At 41.0% G+C, this 27,789-nt stretch overlaps 1 protein-coding gene across 6 annotated transcripts in view; it reads right to left on the reverse strand.

The window, feature by feature from the left end:
• LOC142366192 (ryanodine receptor 3) overlaps positions 1-27,789 on the reverse strand; it is a 108,843-nt gene that overhangs the window by 14,756 nt on the left and 66,298 nt on the right. For 2 of the 6 annotated variants that reach the window (XM_075448011.1, XM_075448008.1), the window contains exons 38-77: positions 27,312-27,443; positions 21,736-22,009; positions 21,458-21,572; positions 21,013-21,145; positions 20,320-20,423; positions 20,047-20,182; positions 19,613-19,799; positions 19,369-19,477; positions 19,163-19,283; positions 18,464-18,633; positions 17,162-17,382; positions 16,816-16,906; positions 15,914-16,054; positions 15,155-15,318; positions 14,927-15,005; positions 14,610-14,699; positions 14,360-14,506; positions 14,057-14,119; positions 13,851-13,926; positions 13,435-13,573; positions 13,180-13,295; positions 13,033-13,100; positions 12,811-12,932; positions 12,590-12,639; positions 11,969-12,029; positions 10,896-11,134; positions 10,088-10,169; positions 9,875-10,005; positions 9,400-9,723; positions 8,977-9,217; positions 8,769-8,856; positions 8,592-8,684; positions 7,938-7,952; positions 6,931-7,101; positions 5,057-5,116; positions 4,848-4,982; positions 4,243-4,355; positions 2,143-2,239; positions 371-480; positions 40-91 (exon numbers count right to left, since the gene is read on the reverse strand). In XM_075448011.1, the coding sequence (XP_075304126.1) occupies positions 40-91; positions 371-480; positions 2,143-2,239; positions 4,243-4,355; positions 4,848-4,982; positions 5,057-5,116; positions 6,931-7,101; positions 7,938-7,952; positions 8,592-8,684; positions 8,769-8,856; positions 8,977-9,217; positions 9,400-9,723; positions 9,875-10,005; positions 10,088-10,169; positions 10,896-11,134; positions 11,969-12,029; positions 12,590-12,639; positions 12,811-12,932; positions 13,033-13,100; positions 13,180-13,295; positions 13,435-13,573; positions 13,851-13,926; positions 14,057-14,119; positions 14,360-14,506; positions 14,610-14,699; positions 14,927-15,005; positions 15,155-15,318; positions 15,914-16,054; positions 16,816-16,906; positions 17,162-17,382; positions 18,464-18,633; positions 19,163-19,283; positions 19,369-19,477; positions 19,613-19,799; positions 20,047-20,182; positions 20,320-20,423; positions 21,013-21,145; positions 21,458-21,572; positions 21,736-22,009; positions 27,312-27,443 (5,060 nt within the window). The remainder of the gene's footprint in view (positions 1-39; positions 92-370; positions 481-2,142; positions 2,240-4,242; positions 4,356-4,847; positions 4,983-5,056; positions 5,117-6,930; positions 7,102-7,937; positions 7,953-8,591; positions 8,685-8,768; positions 8,857-8,976; positions 9,218-9,399; positions 9,724-9,874; positions 10,006-10,087; positions 10,170-10,895; positions 11,135-11,968; positions 12,030-12,589; positions 12,640-12,810; positions 12,933-13,032; positions 13,101-13,179; positions 13,296-13,434; positions 13,574-13,850; positions 13,927-14,056; positions 14,120-14,359; positions 14,507-14,609; positions 14,700-14,926; positions 15,006-15,154; positions 15,319-15,913; positions 16,055-16,815; positions 16,907-17,161; positions 17,383-18,463; positions 18,634-19,162; positions 19,284-19,368; positions 19,478-19,612; positions 19,800-20,046; positions 20,183-20,319; positions 20,424-21,012; positions 21,146-21,457; positions 21,573-21,735; positions 22,010-27,311; positions 27,444-27,789) is intronic. The other 4 variants (XM_075448013.1, XM_075448012.1, XM_075448009.1 and 1 more) reach the window with 3 other exon arrangements.

Raw genomic sequence — 27,789 nt, forward strand, 5'->3', positions numbered from 1 at the left:
GCAGGGCAGCATGCGAGAGTAATATAGAGAATGAGGTACCTTTGCCATCATATCCGCATAGGCAATATACAAGGGATCCTCTTCCAGAGAACTAACAAAGAAGGAAGATACATTTCTGGTGGTTAAACTTTGTACACCTGACATTCACATCTCATATACTTTTAGCTGCTTTACCAACAAGACTGGAGAGAAATACTAAAACACTGCTTGTGGTTCCTTCCTAATATAAAATATGGCTATGATTTATGCTTAATGTTCTCTTTATTAGCTGAGAAGTGAGCCAAAACAATTATGTAGCACAGATGGGGCAGCTTGTCCTGGAGCCAAGTGACCAGGTGTGTGTGTGTGTGTGTGTGTGTATGTATTTTACCTGCATTCAGTCAGAGCATTGTGGCTGAAATGCAGAATGAGTTGGTGAAGAGGGTCTGGCTGTTTTCTGACCTCTTCCTCTTCCTCCTCCTCCACTTTAGGTTGTGTTTTCTGGACAAAAACATAGAAATCAACCGAGGAGTACTCCTAAATTCAACCATATCAACTGCTCAACTAACAGAAAATCTGCACACTAACACTTAAAAAAACCTTTCAACATCTCTTAACAGAATCAGGTTTCAAATTAAAAGAAATGCTGGCATGCACAAAATAGACCACAAGCAAATGCATGCATCCATGTACATGCTAGTATACACACAAACACACACAGAGAGGGTGATGTTCAGCAGTGTTAGATATGAATGGAGTTAGGCATGACTCTCCTGTTGTAGACATGGTATCATTTGATACCAGAGCAGAAAAAAAGTCTGTTTTATGGCTGGATGAGGTTTATCATGTCCCATGTCTATGATTTCAAACAACATAGTAATATCTGACGGTAGTAAAAAAAAAAAAAAAAAAAAAAAAAAAAAAAAAAAAAAAAACAGTAATAAAATCCAGTTTTATCTTAATTTCATGACTGAAAAAGAAAGAACAGAACTGTGAGGGCTAATAACACTTTTTAAGATGTTATGTTGTGGTGATTTGTGAAATTTGATTTTCGTATTTTCAGATTTCTTTTATGGTTTGCAAAATGCAAAAAAGTGTTCCATTAGGTTCCATAAGTTTCATTTTATTTATTTTTTTCTGTTACTGTTTTATTTCTAAAAATGGGTTTTCTGTTTTGTCATATTGTTGTTTTTGGTTGTGCTTTTGTGAAATGTTGTATTTTGAATGAGTCATTTCTGAATAGTTAGGTTTTGTGTTTTACATTTCATGAAATTCTCTTGAGTGGTTTGCTTTGTGTTTTGTTTTTTTTGTTGTTTTCTGTGATGTTTCTGTGTTTTGCTTTCAGTAATGCAGTGTTTTCTGACGTGGTGTGTTTGTTTTTTTGTTGCTGTGCTCCTCTGTGAAATATCGTCTTCTATTTTGCTGCAAAACCTTGTATTCTCTTATTTTGTTGTTCTGAAATCTGCATTTCATGCTTTCTTCTTTTGCTATGTCCAGTGTTATAAAGTCTTTCTATTTTTAGAGTGAAAAAGAGTTTAAGGCTTCATAAATATTTCAAGATCCTAAGAACTGAAGCCTCTTCAGGGTTCAGTCCAGTTCATTACACCTGAAGCTCTTAGTCTGAAGATGATCTTGGTGACTGACTGTCCTCACAGATGAACAATGCACAAACATCTAGAGAACGTTGACAAATTGTAGATTTCATTTTATTGTCGAATACAAAGGCATATTTTTTCTGGAGCACTTTTGTGAAGTTGCAAAGGTGATCTGCTGTGCTTTCACTACAACAAATTTCGTGCATGACTGTAAAGCTGTGAAAATTTAGGAAAGAAACGGAGCTTTCATAAATTTCCCCGGTAAGTCGAAGCATCTTGACAGGATGCTTTCTTACCTCAGTTGGATGGGACACAGAGGTCAACTGACATCAGCTGGCTCTGACATCAGCGGTGATGTCATGCTCAACAAAAGTGGGTCTAGATAAAGACCACGGCATTGATGACTGAGAATGACTCAGTGATACACGGTGGAAGCGGGGTGAATTTGACACTTCTGGCACTGAAAGTACTAAGTAGAGGAGAGTGGTACGAGTGATACAAGGCTCCCCGCAACACATGACTACCGTCATGAAGACACCGGGGAGGGGGAGACAACACGAATACTTACTGCAAGGTCCTGCACTAGCTTCTCCTCAAAAGAGTACTCCTCTGTTTCTATCCATATTCTCTGATAGGCCAGGAGGAAGAGGTTAATAGAGCGATGCCTAGGGAGGGGTAAGAGGAGATTAGCCAGGGTTAGATAGGAGTGCAAAGCAGGGGAGAGGTCCCTTTAGGAGGGGATCATAATGGTTAGTTTGAGGCTACTGGTACTACCAACTGGTTGCCTAACATTTACAGGCTTCCTGCCAGACTGCTGAGTTGGTCAACATTTGAGAAAAAAAAATAAATTAATTCTAGTCCTTAAATCTCATCTGCAGTTAGACATGACGCTCACAAACGGTTACAGTTGAAAGTGTTTGAATATGCAACAGTAAAAGGAATAAACTGCAACCATTCTCCCATTTGTTAGGAGTTAGCTTAGCATTAAAACTGAAGGTTAGCATAGCAACATTTTGCAAGCAAGTCGCTGCACCTAGCCAATCCAGTTTATAACTCATGTAGAAAAACATAATTTTTTTTTTGGTACTGTATCATGACATAACGAGCTCATTAGCAAATAGGGTTGCCACCTGTGTCTGACAAAAATCCTGGACATTTTGACCATCGAATCGACCTTTATGTTTGTAAGCAACGGTGCCTTTCGCACATCTAACCCAAGATAAAAACCGTCATTCTAAGCGACAATTGTATAGCTAAAATTAGTAAGAATGACAATTTCTAGTTATTTGTTTAGTTAATTGCTTTATTTAATAGCAGACCTTTATTATTTTGATATATTTTCAACAGTTTTTAGTTGTGGACACCTGGAGGCACACACACTCTCCGTCTCCACCTTACCATTTCTAATGAACCTCCATGGTGCGTGCCCCCACCACCACCACCCATGTTATGCTACGTCATTTTTGTAGAGCCAATAAGGCTGTGTATTATGGACGTAGGCACGCTTCAATTAAACTGAAACACACATTTTGCGCATCATGTACAAAAATCCGGGACATTCAGTGTCCCGGATTTTTATTTTTATTTTCGTGGACAGACCATGAAAATCCTGGACAATCAGGAAAATCCTGGACAGGTGGCAACCCTATTAGCAAACCTTTCCCAAGAAATGACACAAAAGCACTTTATCACTTTTTTGGCTAGCTCATGCGTCAAGCTCAGTCTGGCTGACTTCAGACTAAGCTTATGTTGTGTTACTGTAAATGTGTGGCCCAGTGGAAATACCAGTGAAAATTAAAGTTAAATCTTGTGGCAGAAACCAGGCCTGAAGGAGAGCAAACGGTAGTTAAGGAGAAGACCGCAAGTCAAAGAGGCAGCAACACTGGATCAGAGTTACATTACCGTCAGCACTGAGAGCAGACTGTCACAGTCTGTGTTCACATGCATTATCTCCAGCCAAATGTGTCGGTAAGCTTTCAGGAAGTAATTTTTGTTTTTGTGCCTGAGGGGATGAGGTAGAGGCACAATAGAATGTGATACTGAGGACAGAACAAAGATTTAACAGAGATACAAAGGAGAAAAATATTAGAAATCCAGTACGCAATAGCCTCACATCCTTACCTCTTTCGTGGATTCATCACAAAAAAAAAAACAAATAAAAAAGTAGTTGCTCCAGCATTGTGCATGCAATCTTGTAATCATAAGCTACGCTTGATCATATTTCACTGTCAACAACTCTGAATAAATGAGCCATGCTGTCAGGCAGGCAGGTGGCCTCATCTGAGCACATATTGAAGACGGACACCCCGAGGTCAGGCTTCATAATTATTTTCCTCCATACTGCAGCACTCTGCCCGACTTCCTGTGATTGAGTTACAGAGCAGCAGGCCATGAAATTGCCAGTGTCCATTCTTTTCTACTCTTATAAGTAGATAACAGCTATAGGCTAGACATGTGTTTTACAAACAGAGAGAGGATGTTCATTAATGCAGGCTCAGAACCCAAGAAAAGTGAAAGAGGATTGTGAGAAAATGGCAAGGAGAGCTGAGGCTGCCTCTTTCTGCTGGAGAGAAGTTTTCATTTGATTATCACAGAGCTGTTTAGATTGGGACAATGATATGAATAGGACAAGTGTGAACATTTTAGGTGTAACACTGCACAGTAATACCTCGGCAGATTATAAAGTGGAGCCATTCGGAAGCAGGCGACAACTGCTCGCTTTCTCTGTTTGGACAGTAATTTCTGCCAGACGCATTTTTTGGATCTCAGTGGCTGTTCCACCTAATGAAAGTAGAAGAGATAATATCATTCAAACATTTTCAAACAAGGAAAACCACAGAAATAACTCACTGCTAAGAAGTGTTTTTTTTCATCATGCATCAATTATTTCCTCACTAATGGTGTTTTATATTTTGGTTACTCATCCTGAACTTGTCTATTCCTTATTTCCTGTGTGAAAGCAGAGAGAACTTTCACGAATGACTGCAGTTAAGTTTAGTCATCTGTGACAAACCAAATAGAAAGCACAGGTTTTTTTTTTTAAACCACAGATGGGAGGATAAGCTGTGATATTTTTATACACAGCCCCAAAGCAACTCTGCAGTTACCATTGCTGTCCTTAACAGCTTTGTTTGAGTTAAATGTATGTCCAGATCTTTGTTCAGTGAACCTGACCCCTTAATATTTTTGATATGCACCACGGTTTAATAATAAGACCCTCCCTGAACGTCACTTATGGCTCAAAGTGAGGCAGCAAAAGTGTAAATGTTTGACCTGCTCCAGGTTGAAGACAGCAGCAGAGATCCTCTGGATACGATCCACCACTCTTTCAGGGTTGGGAGGCCCCTCGATCCTCATCGCTATGTCTTTGTACAGGTACAGCTGCCACCTCACAGCAGGGTCCTCTGACTAAGAGTGAAATTCACGAAAACATGTCAGACCCATATCATATAAAAGCTATTACCGTAAAAAAAATTGCATACCTTTTCTCGCAGGTGGAGATTCTGACAAATGTGGTCTTTCACCTCTTCATCCGTATCTTTCTGCAATGAGAAGGAACAAAACAACTTGCTATAGAAGGAGATGGAGATGTATTGACATGATAATGTGCTTAGATTAAAAGTATTAAAGGCAGAAAAATATTATCTGTAACTGTTATTCTACTGTATATTGTATGATTTGATTATTGTTACTTTCACATTGATGTAAAACAAATATTTTAGAGTTCTAGCTAATTGAACTAAAGATCCTTTTCAATTATTTTGTAGACAAGAAATGATTGTATTCCCTGTGGATTAATACTGATTTCATTTGTTTAATGTTGTCCATTAATTGTTAATTAATTGTTATTATTAACAATCCAGAAAATAGTGAAACATGATGTCAGTTGTTAAAAAAATTTAAATATTTAATCATTTATTGTAACTTGATCCACTGATTAATTAAAGTCCCACTCTCTGAATAACTTATCTGTTGTACTGAATATTGTTACATTTTATGATTTCGCCATTAAAAAATAAAAAAACACTCTGAGGGCTTTATCACTGCATGGAGCATGACCTCCAATTTCTTCCTGATTCAGTAAGTGGGGACATATGAACGTGCTAATGAGCTCCACCCATATCTACACCTCTACATTTCCTCAAAGTCTCCTTTGATTACTCAATTCTCACTCTGTTATGCTCAAATTGTAAAGACCAAACAGCAAAAAAAAAAAATTATTCAGCTGCTGGCACCAGAATCAAGGGCTTTTCACATAAGATGCAGCAACTGCTTGCACCTGTACAGCCGTGTGGGTCTGTTGGACCCAGGGAAGACACACAGTCTGCCTGGGTATCATCGTTCGAGAGTTAGCTGTGTGAGAAGTCTGACATTGTGTGCAGCCACCTGCGCGGGGAAACCTGCTTCCCTTTAGGATTTTTGAGCCCTGTGCCACAGACACAGGGTGTTTTCTCGTCGAAACAACATGGCTTTTTCCCTGGCAACATGAATTGCAAACAAGAGTAGATCAGAGAGAAAAGACATCACATCCCCGCTCTGTCTTGCTTTGCCCTGGTCAGCTGGGAGGAGCGATTTGCCATGGCGTCTTGCAAGAAAATGAAGAAATGTAACTTTTTGACATGGCTGCTCATACAGTAGCACAGAGCAGTATCTCTTAGATAAATGGTTGGAACAGCTTCAAACTTTGTAATTAGTTTAGTTGCAAACCCAAGCTGTTGATGGATCAAATTTCCGAAAAATTAATCCTGCAAATCTGTGTCCTCTCTGGTAGGCAGAGAGATGAGATGAGACACTGGAATGTCTCCAAAAAAACTATCAACTATCAACATCCGCTTCAGTTAAACATCTTTAGATGAGATATGAAGGCTTACAGAATCTGATTTCATGTTATTACAGTCATAAACACAACATGTCATCTATGGCATCTCAGCAACCAGAGAAAAGCACGTCAGCTTTGCTTCTCTACCTGGCTTGTGCTGGCTAAAACCTGCTCTAGTTGCACCCAGCAAGTAGCCAGGATTTGTTTTGATTGGTTGGTGCTGGTTCCTCCAAATAACCTACAGCGAACATTGGGGCTGTCTGACTTTGTCTTTGAGGATAAGGGCGGTAATTGGTATGGTAATGATGGATGATGTTGCTCGTGATACGTTTTGTGAAAACGTTGATTTTTAGTGGAGGGAGACTTGAGTAATCATTTCACTTCTACCTGTATAAACTACTGGGTAGTTTAACTTACGTACCTTACATGTATAGCTATATATACAACAATTTTTTTAACAATTATGTACTAAAAAAATTATACACTAATATATTATACTGTGTATCTCTTCTTGCAGTAGCATTCTTGCTTTCTCACCATGAGGTAGCGGGTCTTAGCAAGAGTGATGAGTTCCTGATCCCCAGGTGTACACATGTTGAGGCCAATCGGCAGCATCTTCTTCAGAGCGGCTACAATCAACGAGGTCTGGATGGAGTAGAACTCACCGCGCCTCTTCTTGTGTTTCCTCTCCTGGTCTTGCCCTCCAGACTGGAAAGTTTACCATAATAACCTCAGAAAAACACTTACGGATGAACAAACTGTAAGTGCTTCAAGCGGCTGGATAAGTTCTTCTTTCAAAGGTAGCTGAGATTAATGTTGCACTAAAAGAATTCCTGTCAACACATGAGAGTTTTCTATCTAACGGAGGGAGCACTAACACTGTATTTGAACAAAAGCCAGAAACAATTGAGGCATTCATTTTTCAGCCTTAGCAAAAACTGTGACTTGAGTTAATCATCACTGCCACCAAAACATTAAGGATGAGGCCTCACACCTCAGCTGAAAAGCAGAACTGCTTCTGTAAGAACTGAGAGATATTGTTAGTGATGCAAGACTGTAATGCTGAGCCAACCCAGTGCAACTGACTCAGTGAAAAGAGCAATCTCCATGTCAACATTTATATATATTTATATATTTATATATATATATATATATAGTACATAGTGTTTACACTGTCACACACACATACAACTTCATGACACATAGACTACAACAACATATACATATACTATAACTACTGGCCAAACACATCTGAGTATCACAATCAATCAACTCCACACATGATCACATGATTTGCCAGAGAAGAGCAGGGCTTCATTACTCCATATACAAAGTGTTCCACCCATAAGGCAATGAGGAATGACCAAAGTGACCATGTCACACGTGGTGATGAATGGAGGCCACAGATAATCTGGTAACAATATATAACTACACTATAGACTATGTAGCACAGCGGCACAAGCTATTGGCTTTTCTGCTTGGCAACTCGAGCATTTAAGCCAATAAGCTGGCAGGAAAACAGCTCATGCACTGCATCACTCTACCTTTTCCTTAAAGGACTGTTTGAGATAGAGAGATAGAAGGATAGAAAGAGACAGACAGATAGAGGCAAAAAAGGATGAGAGGGCAATTAATGAATGCGCAAAGTCCTCAAAACAGCTGAAGCAGGCAGACATGAAATTAAATGCTGGCAGGGGCTGAGAGATGAAAGTTAGTTAGTCTTGTCGATTGTAACAAACATGCATGTGTATTCATATTCACACAATATACACACACATATGTACATTTTAATATAGCCATATCTTTATAAGTTATATACTGCTTTCAAATTTGAAGCAACGGTGCTACAGTCAGAGTTTTCTTTGCCACAGGTGTGTGTATTGAGGTATGTGTTTACACATAGCTCCTGACACTGTCTTGAACATTCGACATGTTAACATGTGAGCACATGTAAACACACCTAATGTGTTAACATGGCAGGGAAAATGTTAACATGTATCTTGCAAGTAAACTTAAGTTTGCTTTTCTTGTCTGTCTCTCAGAAACATGAACATGAACATTTTCATTTTTTTTCTTTTCTTTTAATGCCATGATGGGTTAAACTGCCAAGAAAGACTGAAAGGGCGTGAATCTGCTGCAGAGTAAAGTCCAGAATAAGATAACAATGTTGAAAATAAGTGGGTAGGTACAAAGGCTACCTTAGACATCTTTGTTTTATTGTCTCCAGTCAAGAAGGAAAGGTTGTTGATTTCATTCTGAACCACAAAGTTCTGCTCTTCTCTTTTGAAATTCTGGAAAACAGAAAAATAGTAGTCAGCTATGCAACCATCATATTGACGTTCAGACCAACAGATTCAACAGATTTAATCATTTACATGTGACTTGCACCAGAGGATGAATATCTCTGCCACCATTTTGAAGAGCTCATTGGAGTCTGAATCTGGTTCTTTCAGCCACCTGGACCTGCAAGAAGTAGAAAAAGAATAGCACACTCACCGTAATCCCTCTGCAGACAGCAACATCTGCCCCACTTCTAAATACTCCTTGAAAACAACTCCTTCAGTGACTGCTCCGTCAGCTAACCTGTTGTTGTCCACGTAGCGAATGAGCATGGGGTAAAATGCGTACAGGTCCCTGCAGAGCACGGCGAACTCATCCAGGATGAGCAGCTCGGCCTCCTGGGTGTCCCCTTTACTGTCTGCCTTGAGAAGCTCTTCTTCAGCTACCACCTTCACCGTCTTCTTCTTCAGTTTCTCCAGCGTGGGCAGGAAGTGGCTCTTCAACAGGTCTGCACGGGCCTTGCTGATGATGGGTTGCACATAAACTGGAAAGTGAAAGAAAGGAGTCATTGATTTTGCCAATCATGATTAATTCAAGCATGAAAGTGTGCACAATGAGTGCATATGCATGCTTAAAATGTCACAGTTACCATATTTTTTCATCATTTTGATAACTCCTCATAACTTCACCACATAGAACTGAGCTGCGGTAGTATCTAACACCCACCTGCAATTCTCTTCATCCACGAGGCCTCATCGATACCCAAGTTGTTGTTGAGGATCTTCAGGATGTTGCCAAGGATGAGGCTGAGGTGCTCCGAGGTGACGGTGGTGCAGCAGATGCTTCCCCCGCTGGCCGGCTGGTTTTCAGGACCCCTTTCCCACCAGTACGACAGGTAGTTACACAGCATGGGTAGCACCACCTCAATCACATGGGGCATCTCTGTGTATCGTGCTCCAGACTCAGCCATGTCATTGATGTCCTTCATTATGCCATCAAGCCGCGGCATTCCTGGACACATCTCCTCCACTGAGTCTCGTATCCCAAGGACTACAACATCCCACAGGATTGAGATGTGATTACAGCAACTTTTACACCAGCAAGTTATGTAGTTTGTACTTTTATCTTTTGTTCACGGAAGTCCATTACCCATGGTGACAACTGTTCGGGAACTTTTGGGTTTTGAAATAAAGTAACTCACCGGCTCGATCTCTGGCACTCTTGGTATTAAACACGGAGCAGGGGTTGTACATGTTGAGCAGCGGCTCCAGGAAGGCTACAGGCATGGCCCCAGCCAAAGTCGCCAGACACTGACCGAGAGCTGGCAGCTGCCTGAGGAACAAAAAAAAATTGATTAAATAAGTTTCTTTGCCAAGGTTATGCTCGATCAATGCGACGCTGAAGCTTGGGATACCTCTCCACATAAATGTTTTTCCCAGTGCCCAGTGCATAGAGGCTGGTCAGGATTCGATAGCAGGACACTTGGACATCATCCACTGGGAATATGAAAAAAATTGAAAATCAGTAAAAATGAAGTTGCATCTAAAGTTGTATCAGTAAAGCTGACATGACAAAACCGACAAAATAATGAGATAAGCGTTGTGTTGATAAAACTTTGTTTTTCTAACTGATCATCTTTCATATCAACGCAGTCAAACTCTCCACATTCTTTTAGGGTGTAAGTATGCTCCCTCTATGGTCAAAGACATTTCTGTAAAGTCATTCCTCTCATCACAATCTTCCATGGAGCTGTTTCAAATGCTATAGTTGGGCTTAACTTTTAGCCCATCTTCCTGCCTTAACTGATTGTCAAAAATTGCACAACCTCAGCAAATCCAGTGAAATACATGATTAAGCTCTGTTAATGTCTCTGGTCCTATTTCATGCTTGATCCTCCCTCGAATACATATCCAACACAAAGATAGCAGCACACGAATGAGTAAAATTTTGCCCCCGAACAGTATGCGTAAAAGTCTTGGTAAATATGGCTGCAAGTTACAACATCATTATTACTCAATGAAAATGTTTAAGAATATGCCAAAACGCTTAGTACACATCACAGGGTATGACAGAAATTAGATTATTTTCTAAAGTACTGGTGAAAACTTCTTACATGTAAAAATTGTGTAATCGTGTTTTACATTGAACTTGACACTTGATTCTAGTTTTTTTGCAGCCTTTCAAGCGGCCTGTTTGATCATTTCTTTGCCGTCAGGACTCACAAAGCAGGTCTACTCCAAAGTGGTGTTGAGTGATGTGTTCAAACAGAGCAGTTAGGATGGGAAGCAGAGCCACGGTGGTGTAGTTGATATTCTGCGACACCCCTTTCATCTGGGAGCGGGAGTGAGTGAACTTCCCAAGCTTCAGGTTCTCAAAAGTCTTCTCCAGGTCCTCCGCAGCGTTCTCAAAGAACGTCCTCAGTCCCACCCTCACCTGCTCCGAGCCCGACTTCATAACTGTCCTGTTCGCGTAAAGAAGAGCGGGAAAAAATTACTGAAAGCAAAGAGGAAGGTACGCAAGAGTAGGGCTATAATAAAGTAGCGGAAACCTCTTGGTATGCAAATATGCAATTACTTTAGTGTCGCGGTGTGTAAAGGTTTCAGTCATGAAATATGAGACATGTTCATCGACCTGACTGCCTTCATACTGAAACATAAATTATTTATTTAATGAACTAGGTGAATATTTAATTCAAGGTGAATCTGCAAGAGATGAAGCTTCGAAAGAACTATATGAAAAAGCATGAAACATTAATATGATTAGTGTTCACAGTTCATAACATTGGTAAAAATGAACTGCCCATTGTTCAGCCTTGATGTGTCATAGAAGGAAGGAAAAATGAGAAACAGAGTCTGTGGGCGTTGGTTGTAGCTCTTCAGCACAAACAAGACACAATAATGCATTGCTGATTTAGCCTCATTATGTGTGAGCTGCATTAACAAACAGTACACCGTCTCTAAAGAACACTATGAGCCGTGGGCAACATGTGCCGCATGAATTTGTGCTGCTTACTTAAATGCCAGAGCAGGCTCTTAGTAAATGCCATCACCTCCCAAAAGAATTATGGCAGTTTGAAAAGAAACTCTCACAACAAAAATGCTTCTCTTTCGGGTCCAGATGGGGTTAGATCCACTTATCCGTGGAAGGCTGTAAATAGCTACCAAAATAGTAGATGTTTAAGCAAATCATTAAAGTAAGGACCCTTGGGTTTTTTTTTCAACTTTTCATTTCATGAAGAGAACTGAAAGCTGCTGAGTTTCTTTTGTGCTCAGATCTTTGCCTAGTTTGCACCCACCTGGTGTCCAGAGTGTGTGCCAGGATGTGCAGACAGCTGACCATGGTGGTGGAGTCACTCCCTACAAAGAACCACAAACACAGAGAGTCACCATTTTCTCCTCCTCAGGTTTGCTTCTGGCCTCTGTTTCCCCCTGTATCTGTGTACACTTAGTCATTACTTACTTTGTAAACCAGTATATACTCCCTGGCTTTCTCTTTTCTCTAGAAAAGGCAATCAAATGGTTGGAGAGGTTGGACCTAACCTTTGCCTGTTCTGTCTCCAAATACCTCATTTTGCATGATCCCTGCCTGGTAACTAAACTTTAGAATTTGGTTGTATCAGCCTCTGCTCTCCTGCATTTGGCTCCTCTTGAGAGTTTTAAAGTTTCTTATTTAACTCTAGGCAAAAAAAAAAAAAAAAATGTTTTTAAGTAAATGTAAAAAGTAAAAAAAAAATCTACAATATGTCAAAGGATTGGCTGCAGGCCCAAAGGGAATTTTACAGATAAGTGTTTCAATAAAAGCCTTGAGCAGAAGTATTTAGCGAGCTGTTAATAAAAGCCCTAAGACAACACACACACACACACAAGCAAATACACGTGCCCCCGCATCCCTGAACAGTCAATTTTAATCAGCTTACCAAAGAGTGAAATCCTATGTCTGACAAGAGCTGCCAGTTTACAAAACAAGCTGAAGGCATGAAGAATAGAAACAGGGAGGAAATCAGAAAATCACAATGGGTTGATTCTTCAATCAAAGATTAGAAATTAAGAGTTTAAGATTTCACACAGAAAATGGTAAGTCATACTACTGTCATGTCGTGCTGCTGTGCCTATAGTCCCAATATGTGAGAGCCGTTACCTGGTGACCATCTCCTTCTCTTTGTTGGAGGCGTAGCCACTGCTGCTTAGGTTCTTGTTGGGGGAGGAGAGGAAGTACAGAGAGTGGTTCTTGAAGTACTGGTCGATGAGAGGGAGAAGAACCTGAAGGAAAGCCACAATGATCCCAAGAGCAGATCAGGTTAATGGGCACGGGCAAGTACTCCATACATGATCAGCAAACGTATTTGTGCTACTTCCTTACTTTTGCGAAAAACTTGATCTCTTGTTCATGAGGTGACCGGTCGGTTTTTCCACTTGCAGCCATGGCCTCTATATAGAGAAAATATATTTAGTTTTAAGAAACAAGACTGCTGTGAGTCTCTTTTAACTCTGTGTTATATTGTTATACCTAAGTGGGTAATGAATTCTTGGGCGGAGTCAACATACTTGAGCAGCTTCTTGAGGAATTTATAGGCAAACCTTTTCTCCATGGAGGAAGAATCCTGCTCTAAGTCCTTCAGACCTCTGCAACGTAAGAACGTATTATTATAGAACAATTTGCTTTCTCATAGTGCAATACTCGCATTTGATAATATTTGATAAAGCACTCCACCAATGTGGTTAGAAGTGCTGTAAAGATCATATCATAACATCAGTGACATACTCTCTGCGAATTGACCTTATGATGCTATAGCCATTAATTTGCAGGAAGCGAAAGAGATCCTGAGCCTTCTCTCGGTCACGAGCCTTCTCCTTTGCTGTCAGCGTGTCGTAGGGTACCAACAGAGGATGCGTTCCTCCACCTGGAACCACAAATAACCCAGTGTTCAGACATGATTAAGTCTGTCTCTCCACCGAGCGTCTATGTGAGGGCAGATGGAGTGGCAGCACCTCTCAGCTGAACCAATTTAGTCAGGACTAGTGAGGCACACTCGTGCATACAGTCACAAGCACATTTAAACACAACATCCCTGCAGCTCTTGTTAATCCATCCGCACAGATACTTAAAAAGTCTCTCTGTCTGTTTTGCAGGTGTCTTTGTGAAGTATGCGCTCTTGATTGCCTTCATTAGCAACCCACCTCTGCTTCCAAGGTCACTTTTTTTCTTCTTGGCCCAGATGTTATGGTAATTCTCAGCCACAACCTCCAGCATCCCCTTGGACCAAAGACAAAAAGAGAAAAAATTCAGCGAGGAGCATATACTGCTTTTGATCTCACATTCATCAGAGAGGTCATTTGAAACAAAAAAAGAAGGAAGTACAACAAACAAGCGTAGAGTCACTCACCTGCAGTTCTCTGGACAGAACCACGTTGCTTGTGTCTATTGGGCTGGGATTGAAGCCATTGGCCTGGAAATGGAAATAGAAATTAGATGCTGTGAGCACACAGTGTCAATGTGTTAACACAACACCTCAATAACGATATTTATGCGTGCAGCAGACACAGACTTGATTTCATGACCCTTATTCACTGCATACTAATACTGCACCTCAGCCTGGATGCATTATGAACCTTTTTCAACACATTATTAATGGTCAGGTGTAATTACGAAGCAATTCAAGACAAAAACTTTCATGTTTGAACTGTACCTGAGAAGCCTGAGAGATTTTTCTCATTTTCTCATTCTCCCTCTGTAGAGACATGCTCTCTCCATCCTTTGTCCTGTCGATGCTCCAGCCCATTGCCAGCATACTTTTCAGAGACTCCCTAATTGGCCCTCTGTAAATCTCCTTCTCCTGGAGCATGGTGTCACAAATTAATAACAAATAATAAACTAAGAGGCAACCTAAAGGCATTCATCTTTAGGTTGTCTCTCCCGTGTGCTGTATTGTACTGCACCTTTTCTGTCAGGGCTTTGTAGGTTCGGAGCTGAGGGTGAGTCTTCGCCTTCTCATCCACGCTGTCTCCATATTTCCAGCCCAGCTGCACCTGCGACAGAAGCAGAGAGAGCTGCCACAAAAGGAAAAACTGTCCCTTACACTTTCAGTCCCCTGCTCATGGGAGCTACCATTTGGGGTGAGTGACTTTGAAGTTGAGTACGTATCAGAAATTAAGGAGTCCGAATGCATTTAGCTCTTTCTGTTCTGCGCTCTTGTAATACTTTAACATTTAATGCCCATTACGCCCCTAGTGGATGCTCATATTTTTGTCCTTACCTTCTCTGCAGACCATTTCTCATGGCAATGCTCAGCATATTTGTTGGCAAAATGCTCAAGCTTCTCTGGAAGAGCAATGCTAGAGAAAAAAAAAAACATTTCAAAATTACTCTGAAAGTGTGTGCCATTTTATGTTAGTGAAGTCACTTTCATTTCAATAAAAATTCAATATATTAAGTCAGGGTGATGCACCATTTTTAATCGATTACTGACTCTAAAACGGCTTACTTAGCAGTATTGATGGGTTTAGGGTCAAAGTTTCCCTGAGCATCTACAGACATAGGCTTTTCCACCGTGGTACTAATAGAGGCATCAACGTAATCTGGTGGCAAGGCTCCGGCTATGGCACTGAGACAAGGCATGGCCATCTTGAACAGCTCTGGGTCATATTTCTGCATGGGGAAAGAGAGAACGATAAAGTTAAAGGTTTCATTCACTGCCTGGAATATGTCATTATACAACAGTTCTGCAAGCAGAAATTTTACTTAACAAATACAAATAATTAGCCTGGTTGTCAATTTAAGCTGGATCTAAATAAGGCTGTAAAGTCTCTCTAGTCAGTGCCGGGCTAGCGGAAGAGACGTTAATGAAGAATTATTCTAAAAGCTGAACAACCAGCACGCTAGAGGCTTTGGATCAATGATGGCTTCCCAGTTATTGATGTTTTCAGACCAGCCCTTGGCATGGCCTCCTTTCATTAGCAGACATTTAGAGAGATGTGCTGAGGCCAGCTATCTGCATTGCTAATAAGGTATTTGTGTCAATGAGGCCCTTGCATGTATACTTGTTAGCCAAGACCAGGATAAATTCTGCCTATTCCACTGATTTGTTTATCACTTCTATGGAACAACTGCAGTTACGCATTCTTAGAAAGTGGTCATTAAAAACTAGTTGATCCCAGGGATTTGCCAAACACATGTTAAGGAAAATGATGTGGTCAAAACAAAAACATGAAGGAAACAAAGAGGAAATAGAACGGCATCTTACCCTCTGGGACAGAGAGTCAAAGACTCCCCAGAAGATCCTCTTGGTGAGCAGTAGTTCATCTTCTGATGCTGTACCAAAGCTGCCCCAGCCCGACGGGAGGCAGTAGTACTTCCAGTTCTGCTCATAATGATTGGTAAGCAGCTGGAGGACACAAAGAAGACAAAGGGCAAGACTTATAGTGATATATGCAGAATTTAGTAAAGTGGGTGGCTCATGACATTAAGCACCAATTCTGCCTACAGTTGTACACGCCTGTGCTAGAAAATACTTAAATTGAAACAGCTGCAGATGTGGAATGATTATCCCCATTGTAATGAAACACAAATGAAAGTAAGAAAAAGCAACCGTGTCTAAAATTCCACTGGCCATTCGAAATCTATTCCTTCTCTAGATGAAGTGGTGCAGCAGAGCCAACAGGCCTGTGATCGCATAATCCAACACTTCATCCCATTGTTTTCCCTCCTCTAGCCGCCTGCTTCTTGCACACCAGATTATTAACACCACAAGTGTGTTACCACCATGCACCTATGAGTGTGCCAGTGTGAAAGAGAGAGGTGAAGAACCGCTATGTTACATCACGGGTACACCTTCACTGGAGCTGGTGGAAATAGGTTATTGGTAGCTCCCTGGCAAGCAGACAGTCGAATAAACTGAGGGAATAGATTGCGACCGAGCAGCAACCACACAGAAATGAAATGGGGCTAGATTTTTTTAGAAAAGAAAAAGAGAAGAAAAATGAAAAAAAAAAAAAGAAAATCAGACACAAGAAGCAGTTAAGAAGGTGTACAGGGAATAATCAGATTTGAGGCAGGCAGGGCAACATGGGATATAGGATCAAAGATGACGAACTGAATTAAATAGGTAATATAAAGATGAAAATAAATTCGGAATTTTTTTCTAACCCTCAGAGGCATCTTGCAGTATTCAGTCAGCAAGGGCACATCAAAGACGAGGCGACGCAGGAGCTGCTGCAGCATGGAGGGACGGAGGTGCCTGCAGAAGAGGGTGAGAGGAGATAAGACTGTTGCCGCCCTGAGCTTCTTCGGACTTTAACCTAGTTTGTCACACTGACTTAAAGTAATATCTCGAGAAACCTGGCTGAGAGGTATATTAGAATGTTCCTAGAAAGCTGATAAAACGTGCTGTTGATCTTTGCTAATCCTGCCAGGTGAGATATTGAAAAACACATTTTATCACTGGCTAAAGAATCTTTTAAGCCCAGAAATAGAGTTTTACTGTGCTTCTCACTTGCAAACGGACAGCAGACACTCCTCTATGGCATCTCTTTGTGCCTTGGTCAGTGAACGGCCCTTGGAGAGGCGGTAGATGGTGTGCAGGGTGGAGTCGATGAGGGTGGCGTAGTGCTCGGTGCCGGCAAAGAGAGGTGCGCAGCGGGTGAGGAGGGGCAGTATGGCTGAACCGATGTAGCGATTCATAGCCAGGGCCGTCTCAGTGGTGCACAGACCCTCCTGTAGAGAGAAAAGCAAAATCCGGTTCACAATGTTAGAAATAACACCCTCAAGTTTAGTTAGTTTATTGGTATCTGTATCAAGTGCTGGTATTGTCTATTGAAAGGAAACTTTCAAAAGGAAACCAAAAATATCTCAGATTTGTACACATGCAAGGATTAAACTAAATATGTGTCAGTGTAATCAGTACTGCGTGTTTCCTGATAGAAGAGATGATTGCCGTAGGTTGAGTGATATTCTTAAGTGTTTCCATATCAACCTTAGGGACTGCCAGAGCAAATCCAGAATGAGTCAAACGAGTTATCCAAGTCTTTTTTGAGAGCTTTCTCTGCCGTCAAGATCAGAACTCAAACTCTCAAACACATACACAAGCTCTCACCATAACTGCCCTCAAAGACTACCAGAGGCCAAAAAAAGCTATGGCATATTCCATGTTTCTGTGCTTTCATTAAATATTGGAAAAACTTTCTCCCATCAGACGCCACATTGAAGATATTGACAGGTGAAGTGAATGAATACAGTTTTGCAATCAAGTGTTCAACTGGATCCTGGCTTTCATTAAACCCCCCAAAAACTCTGTTAGAGACAGAGCACAGCAGGACACTGTTCTCTGCTGGGCTGCACAAACTGCTCAGTATTGAACGAGGTTCCAAAATTCCCAGATTGCAGTTTGACTGAGCATCTGCCAGACAAGCTAGAACCCAACCCAAAGCAACTGCTTAACATCCTGAGGCCAGACAGACATCACAGGGCATCCGCAGTGGTCGATGGTGGCTGTCTTGGTGACCTTGAGGAGGATTTGCACAATAATAGCCAGATGTTTTTTATCATGTGGCTGGTCGGTGTATACGGATTTAAGAGCTCAGAGTTGAGCAATTGAGCCAGTTTTCCTGTACATCCTCAAAACTCAATAAAATTCAGCTAGAATATACAAGTTAAAACAAAACCAGAGCTCAATGATAGTTTCTTGTAATACTAGAATACAATGCTCCCACACATTACTGATCCTGATTCTCCATGATGAGGTTCATTGGTTGGCTATTCAGTGCTTCTCTCCCACGCTGTTGTCAGCTCTACCTACCGTATCCAGAGAGGTAGCAGCCCTCAGATCAGGGAGGAAGCCCACTTCCAGCAGGTGGAGCAGAAAGCTCTGATCTTCAATACCATACACCCTGTCTAAAAACAGCACCATGGGAGCTTTGTGGTCCGGGCAAAAACAGGCTGACATGTCTGGCTCGGTCACTGATCCATCTGAGGGAAATCAATACAGACACAGAAAGGCAAAATATTGGAACAGCGTAAACCATGCAGGTTGTGAAGTGGTGAAATACCCAGGGAGAAGTGTACAGTACATAATGGCAAGTCTTTTCTGATTAGGAGAGCCATGTGTATTCATTAGGCTGCATACGGCAGTTTTCTGGTGCTGGAGCCTCTTCATTCTTGGCCTGCTGACAAAGCTTGTGTGGCGGTGCTCACGGCAGCAAATTTAAGAGCCGAGTCTTGCCATGCTTATGCAGATCAATCAATAGAGCATGACAGCTCGCTATAGAAATCATCTGGCTTACTCAGAGTCATGGGAGTGAACAGTAAAGTGTAGTGCTGATTAAAAAGGCATGAGCAGAGAAATGAAATCAATAACTTTCCGCTTCGCATTGGACGTGCACAGCTTTGTTACCATTGTACTTTAATGTGTGCAACACATCCTGATGTGACGTGTAAATAACAAGAATGTACTATCTGATGGAAGTATATAAAAAAAAGCAGACATCCTCACGAGTACCTTTGTTGATAATAGGCATTTTAAGGGGAATACTGATAATTCCCACGAGGTCCTCAGTGGGCACCAGGGAGCGCAGGATGGCACGAATACGGAGAGCCTCACCTTTCCCCTTGTTGATCAGCTGATGAAAAGGCGAGCAAATGAAACGGGATAAAACAGCAAACAAGTTAAAGAAGGACGAGGAAATGTCACAGCTTAAAACATACGTGCATCTCAGGGGCACAGCGTCCCAACAGGTCAATGAGTGCAGAGTAAAATGACATGATGGCATTGCCCATGTGGACCACCTCCTCCTCATCATCGCCATCAGCAGACCTAGCACGGGAAAAAGGAAGAAGATAAGGAAGAACAGCAACCGCAAAGACACAAGTAAAGGAATATTAAACAGTCGGTTGAAAGGTAATGCCTTAGCATTGCTTATTGACACTTTGCTTGATTTTCATGGCTCACATGTCAGAGCTGAATCCCTGCACGGAGCCTGGCAGGTCCAAAGCCGGCGTCTCAGAGATCTTAATGGCTTCCTTCATAGCAGCCAATAGGCCGTTGCCTCCTTCTCCTCTCAGGGCAGGTCCAAAACACTCTGGACGACGAATGAGCAATTTGACCACAACACTGGAGTTCTCTTCCACACTCTCACCTGGAACACAAACACAAAAACCACTTGGCTGCATACGCTCAGGATAACACATCACTTTACACTTCAAAACTCTACATATGGCGACTCGATTTTAAAGACAAAACTCCAGGTATGCCCAAGCAGCTGGAGTTCTTTCAAGCCTTTTTTAGTTTTTTAGCATGTTTTCCAAAAAGAAGCAGAAAAAAAGCTAAACAAAAACAGTGAGAGATGAAATTATAGAGAGACTGGAGAGTAGCTGCAGTCATACCGTTAACAAAGACAGCAAAGCGCAGGAAGGACAGATAGCGCTCTCCTTCAATGGGGTTCCATCCAATGTCTGGGTAACCTTTAGCCAGAAGCATTGGACAACTCTGGAGACCACAACCGGCCAAGTAGGTGACCACCTGCAGGTATGTAACATAGATTACATCCCATTGGGCTCAACATATCCATATTCATTCAGATCCCCCACCTTCATTTGACTTTCTCTATGAATCAAGCAGACTTATTCTAAACTATAACAATAGAAACAAAGTCCTGCCTTGTCCAGATCAGGTTCTTCCAGTGCCAGAGCCAGGCCGTTGTTGTCCATCACAGAGGAAGCAGCTACATCTAGAGGAGTGGATCCCCTCATACCTGGAGAAGCTGCAACACAAAGCGCACGCAGGGTCAGCGAACTTGCCAGTGCTTTTATTTTATATGCACATAAAAATAAAATAAAAAAAACAGCAGGGGGTGGTATTTCCTCTCTTAAAATGTAATCAGCAGCTTATCCACCAACACTTGCCTCCAGATTAGTGTCACCTAAGGCTCAATAGGTTGTGTTCACATTATTTATACAATTTGGTTAAAGCTTATTTGCATGGTCCAATTTAAAAAAAAAAAAATTAATGCCATTATTTCTCTTAAACTGTTTATTTTTTATTCATTGCCACAAAACTTCATGACTGGCTAAATGTTTGCATGAAGCAGTCGGTTGATGTCAAAAGTTTTTTATGAAAACTTATTCAATTAGTCTTTTATACTTCCATTCAGGTAATTTAACAACCACCAAATACTGCCTTCATTTCATGTTCATCATCTAGCATATTTTACACCAAATGTTTTGGCTGATTCTTGATCAGTTAGTGCTGCCTTCAACAGGTAAAAATGACGGATCAGGTTACTGTAGCTTCAGTAGCCATCAGACCATTGTCCAGTCAACATGAGGGCTAATGAACAGAGCTGCACCCACCGAGTCCCACGCTGCTGTTCTCCAGCAGGTAGCTGAGGTGGTCAAACATCGCTTTCTGGTTCTGGCGGCTGATCCGGCAGAAGTAGCAGAGGAAGCGACAACAGCTGGCAACCATTTTAGGGAAGGCAATTTCCTGCGGGGTGGCACAAATAGAGTAAGTGGTATCCTCCCTTGGATTTTAATACTAGATCAGACATCACGTTTCAGTCCTATTTTCAGGCAGCAATGTTACAGTTTCATTAACGGTGGTTGATGCTGTCACAGCCACATCATCATTTATAAACACTCATCCTTTAACCATACTTCACACAGAAAAGCTAAAGTGAAAAACTGGACGAAAAAATACAAATGCTTTGTTTCTAGTGAGGAAGAGTTGTGGAGTGCATGGGTGCCTCTTAACAAACTGATACAGCAGAGATAAATCTAAGAGTAGAAGTTGTGAAACCTGGGACTTGTCTCCTCCGAGTACATTAACCATGACCTCCATGACAGTCTCATGCATGCCCAGTATCCTCATCAGATTTGGGTGCTGGTAGAACACTTTGTTGTTCATGATGTCACTGCAAAGTAAAATGAAATACTATATAGCAGACATTCAATAAAAACGGGTGACAAATTACAACAAAATAAAAAATAATAACTTATTCAAACAGATTTTTCATTTCACAGAAGGAGTTTATCACCTAATCTCAGAGGAAGCTGATCTCTCATCTAAGAACCTACCCAAGTCCATCTATCATGAGCTTCTCCTCCTCTTTTCCCATTCGAACTGACAGCAGAGATCTGATCTGACCGAGGGAGGCAAGGAGGTTTATGGTGTCCTGGACTGAGGCAGCACTTATGGTGTAAGTCTTCCTCATGGCTCGGAGCAGCTCTCCAATGCTGTCGTACTGTCTCCTCAGCAGGCTGAACATCTTGCGAACGAGCTCTGGGTCCTGGATATGACACTCCTGGGCCCAGCTGACCATGGTCTGAGAGATGAGCTCCTTCAGATTGGCTGGACAGAAGGTTGAGAAAAAATGAGTCAATGTTCTTTGTATGGGTTTTCAAAAATTAGAATTGCTAGTAAGAACATGTCACCATCTTTTTTAAGGGCACATTCTAAATGGAGCAAGCTAGAAACTTTGATGATATATCACAGCCCCATTTCTAAAAAAGCTGTGATACTAAAAAAGAAAGATCAAATCAAAACAGAATCCATTGATTTCCAAACTATTTAAACTGTATATTAAAAAAAACTACAACGGCATGGACATTACGTATTGTCTAATAGCCTTTATTTAAAGGACATTTATCTTAGAGTACATCTATGTCATCTCATCGCAGAGATTGATGAAAATCACCACATTTAACACAACCAAAGAGTTGTTTTTTGTGTGTGTTTATCATTTCTGGAGGAATAGAACTGCACTGATACAAATCGACAACTTTAACTCACTGATGCTTGGTGTGAGGCGGCAGGCAGTACACATAACTGTTTCCACTTAGAATGACTGCCAAGAGAAGTGGGAATGAATCAAAACACTACAGATATGAGCCATAAAACAACAACACTGAGTTCAAAGATGCTAAAATAAAAGGGAGATGACAAAGTTGGGTCAGAATTTTCAAGCTATTATCAATTATTTCTATTATCATTGTCATCATTGCTTTTTGACTTCATCACACTACATACTGTACATAAGCTTTCATTTACTTTCACAAGTCATATAATGGAAAAAATAGCTGTGTGTAACAACACAGTTACTAGTTTTGGAAAGGAATGTTGGTTCAACCAATGCAGGATTTTCTACATATATATCTATATATTGTTGGCCTTAAGAGGAAAATAAACTTTAACCTTCCTTCTATTCACTGACATGACAGCAAGAGAAAGCGACCCTCATTAGGTTGATTCTACTACTCCAATCACAGAGCTCTATTAGGCTGCAAGAGTTCCCACTTGACAGGTTGCGCTCTGCTTTTTATACACAGCCAGTGCTTGATTTCAGTAAGAAAAAGAAAAATATGTTTCAGTGATGAAAATGAGACCTTGAGCATGGAGCATTAAATAAATACAGACGGCTCCTTCTAAGCCTTCGTTGTGGTTTCAGCTTAAGAAAAAGAACAGCAGAGCGGTGTCATAGAAGCTACTGAACTCCACTTTTAAAGCATAGGGGATCAGATGTGTTTGGTGCAGACCTTTTTTTCTGTTGTGTGGAAAGGAAAACACAACTTTCAAGCTCATTCACGAAAAGACACACTTTCAGCGTAGGAAAAAAAAATCCTTTTGCGTAAAGAGTAGAGAAGGGAAGTTGCTACGACAATAATTGTTGTGCTCCTGTGGTTAAAAGGAGACTTGATTTGTTCGAGGGTTATCCGTAAAGCATCATTAAAACCAGATCAATACATTGTGTGACTTAGGGTGTAGGTTTGTTCTTAGGATATAAATACACTAAAAGGGAAAAAACATTCAGGACCATAAAAAATGGAGTTATTTACTGATTTACTGAAGTTAGCCGATTGCATTTTTAAGACCACTTTGAATGGCATGTATTTTAAGACTATTTGACAGAGGGCTGTTGATCAATGCAGTCTATCCAATGAAGTGTCTCTACAGCAGAATGACAGCAGTAAGAGAGCCCGCTGCCAGGAGGTGTGCAGATGTCAGAAAAAGTCCCGAAGCGTCAGCTTGTTCCAAAATGAGAAGTGGCATTTCATCCTCTTAGCCAACATGCTTCACAACACCTGACTATAGAACACATCCACTTGTTCTCTTTTCATCTGTTTTGGTGTCAAATGCGCGTCACCAGCATTTCCCCCTCAACAAACAAAGCTGGCTGTTAAAGAGTTCCATTAATAGGAACTAGCATCTTTTATGGTGTGAGAATCCGCACACACACCTCTAATGCTCTGTCTCACACACAAGCACGGATTTCTTCAAGGCAGGTCATCACGTCTGAGCATTAAATGCCTCAGCTGGATGAACCATTCATCAGAGGAGGAAAACGGCTTCCGAGCTCCTTTTACTTCTCCCTTTTGAAATAATGGCCATGACAGCGGCGGCGCCCCTATCTTCAGGGTCTCTGGGAGTGAAACGATGCGATGGGGAGGAGAAGTTATAGCTGGCGTCGCAGCACAGAATAGGTCATATGTTGTCTTCACTCGCCACCCTTACTTCCTCCTCATAAACCCTCTTGTTAAATCCAAATAAAACTATCTATTTGGCATGCAGATCAAAAGAAGGACCAAGTCCAATTAGCATTTTTTAGCCAACGGCTAAAAATGGCTTTCAATTTGTCCTTTAGTCCATACTAAAGCAACTCAAACACCAATGCACGGATTGCTCTGAAATCTGTGCAGGTATTTATGTTGCTGGATGAACCTTAGTTTGATGACAGCTTGACCTTTCCTCAATGGAATATCTTGATATATATAATGGATAGATATGCCTTGAAGCTTTTTCTTCTTGAGGACTGATTAATCAGCAGAGCTTTTAAAGCAACGTGACACATAGAAATGCAAGTGACACCCTTTTCAACTGTGTCTTATGACCCGCAAGAATGCTGTTTTCACACAGAAAGATGTGTGTTTAAATAAGTTCTAAATTAGCTTACACTCGCTTAAAATGCCATAAGACTATAAGTAATAAGCTAAATTAAATAAGCTACAACAAGCTGATTAAATTTCTAATTGACAGTGGTATGATGTTTAGTAACTCACATTACTTTTCAGGGAACTAGCATGGAACAATCAGGGCATAAAGGGATGGTATTCCACTGACTCCCGCATGCTGTGTTGGACCACATACTCTGATCAACACTCCTCTATGAGATAGTAAGACTGTATTTACAGCCACCACAGCAGGACTGAAAGTGAGATGCCAATGGTTGTGATCAATCCCCTCTCTCATCTGTACCAGCTGTTGCTGTCAGTTTTATAGCTCTCATGCGTGACAATATGCAAGAAAAACATGTGTGTCTGCAAAAGAAAAGAAAAAGAAAAAAAAGTGAGCTCCATGCCCATTTTTGTTAGAAGCAGCATCGATAAATACCGCAGGCTCATTTGAAAGGGGGCTTTTCTCACTAAACTCCTTATTGGAACTTGACCAGTACCAATAAGGACCTAAGTCTGTGGTGGTGGTATTTTCTGCAGAGACACACTCTTCTGCTTTTATTTTTCTTTATTTCTTCGTATCTTCCTGTGTTTGGGTATAGATTAAGTAGTCATTGCCCACAAGGATAGTGCCAAGGTATGAGTTCTAAAAGAATGGCACCCTATAACAAACCCTTCTCCTCGCTTTTCTTTATTCTCTGCGTGTGTATCAGTGCAACATGCACATTCAATCTCAATCAGTAGAACAGGGATGTTCACATTAATCCACTAATGGGGGAGCTTAACTTGTGGGTAGTGTGTATTTCTAGTATTTTCTATTTGTGCTTTTAAAAAAGTAACCACTGTGAATTTGAACAGGAGATAGTTATGCCTTTTATTACTCTTTCACTTCTCTGATTTACCACCTTTTATGCCACTGCGGTGGCCAAGTTTGAATGCTGCATTTGCAAACTCTAACCCCTTACTCGGCTTTTAAAATATGTTCCGCAAAAATCCATCAGGCGTACCTTTTGAGATACAGAACTTCTGATAACCTGTATCACATTACACCAATGAAGCGACATACCGTAAATGACATAGTTCTCTACAACAACCTATAAAGGGATCGATTTGTAAACTGTAAAAAAAAAAATTAAACTCTTACTACAAACATATGCAGCCATAAAATGACTTTTTGCAGATTTTCTGTCATGTTACTCGTCTCTTTTGCTCTCCGATGCCCAGAGATTTTAGTTAAATGTGATGACTCCGAACTTTTGTGCCACTAAAAACTTGTCTTCCGATCCGTCAGCCATAAAACCCTACAGAGACCATCACCACCATGAGCCAAAGCATTAGTTTCAGGAAATATACTCTATTTTCATTCCGCTTTTCTCCCTGAGATGTGTGCGGTGGTCTATAAGCTGTCCTGTCAGGGTCACACCGAATTCCTGTGGAGAGATTGCCTTTGATTGTCTTTAGTCAGCAACACAGATTTAATCCGCAGATACATTCTCAGGATTTCAAGCTGAATCTTAGAGCGCTTTCGAAACGGAGGACAACAGACTATTTCACATCAGGTAGTCCATAGATAATCAAAAGCAGCTGCAAGGGAGTTTTTTCAACATAATTTTAGGTGTCTTAACGTCGCAGTAGACAAAGAAATACGAAAATAAATAAAGAAAGAAGAAATAAAGAAAGAAAGAAATACGCTGTTGAAAAAAAAACTCAACGCATCCAGCTGCGAGCAGCGGTTTCAAACCACTCTCCTGCTTTTACACTAAACAATGAGACAGAACAAACAAGAAAAGGTAGAGTGCATTTATATCAGTTAAGAAGTAATCTGCATTAGTAATTTGGATGTCCCTGACATAAGTGGTACGCCAGACGAAAAAACAATCCAACTATTGTTTCACCACATCGATTGATCACAGCATCTGGAATGGCTTTTCCTTTGCGGTGTATGTGCTCGTCCTTTTGTAGTTTTCCCCATCCATACATGCGTGTGTCTGTGGGTTTAATCAGGTGAAGGGTATAGCTATAAACTCTGTTTTTTTTCTTTTTATTATTCTCTCAGTTTTTCTCTCTCCCTTCACAGAGCAGCTGACAGAGGACGCTCTTCACTCTGGAACATCTCCTCCACCAGGCTGCATATTACCATAATAAAATTGAAAAGAAATTGGAATGGAAATGACTGCTATAGAGCGACTCAGTCCACACAGCAGCCACTGGTTGACATACAGGCAAGACTGAGGAAGCTAGAAATGCAATACAGGTGCCCCTCCTGTCAATATTACCCTTCTTTTGTGCCAGGCGCACAGACAGAGAGCTTGTACTAGAAGAGGTGAAAAAGGGCAGGAACAAGCAGAATGTACATGGGAGTAAATAGAATAGAAATTAATTTAGTGGTTGTTCTTTGTAGGGAGAAAAAAGAACTGTTATTTGGTCGAAGAAAAAAAGCAACCTCTTCAATTTCTTTCTTTGGTTTAGGGAGAGGAAAAGAGAATCTGTCACCTTCAAAGATTTAACTCTTTCCAATGTGTTGCTACGGATACAATGTCATAAGTGGTTTAATGTTTTCTGAACGGGGTAATGATCAGTTTTAATCGACATCACAAGGCCAATCGTGAATAGATTCTTTATCAAGGTTCACGTGCAATGGTTCAGTAAGCATCAGGGCTTCAGTGATGAGTCAATTGTTCTAATAAAAGCAGCGAGTTCCTCACATGGTGCAGCTTGCTCCTTCTCCGTGGGCTCTTCTGCTTTGTGAGACTGACTTTTGATCTTGTTCACCAGCATTAAGAGGCGACCTTTAATAGATGTGTCTTGCTCGTATTCATCTTCCTCCATAGGGATTCCTACAAAAAAAAAAAAAAGACAGACATACACAATGTATACGTGGTATAATCAAGCATCATCTCTGTCAGGCTTGGCTGCCTGTGGGTTCGATAGAGGTCTTGTATGCATTATGCAAAGAACAGGATGTACAGCATCACTCTCCTATTTTTAAAACAATTTTATGTTGTCTTTTATTGTTCTCTGTAGGGAGGGTGCCACGGCACGTTGACATAACACGGCAAAGCTGGGATTCCTATTCGCTCAGAAGTAGCATGGAGGGTTGAGCAAATTAATTATTTATCAAAATGTCAGAACAATCGTAGAGGCACTGAACTATACATCCTCAGTGGAGAGATGGAAAAAAAT

Source organism: Odontesthes bonariensis, chromosome 17 (genome assembly GCF_027942865.1).
Source record: "Odontesthes bonariensis isolate fOdoBon6 chromosome 17, fOdoBon6.hap1, whole genome shotgun sequence".
Taxonomy (NCBI): Eukaryota; Metazoa; Chordata; class Actinopteri; order Atheriniformes; family Atherinopsidae; genus Odontesthes; species Odontesthes bonariensis.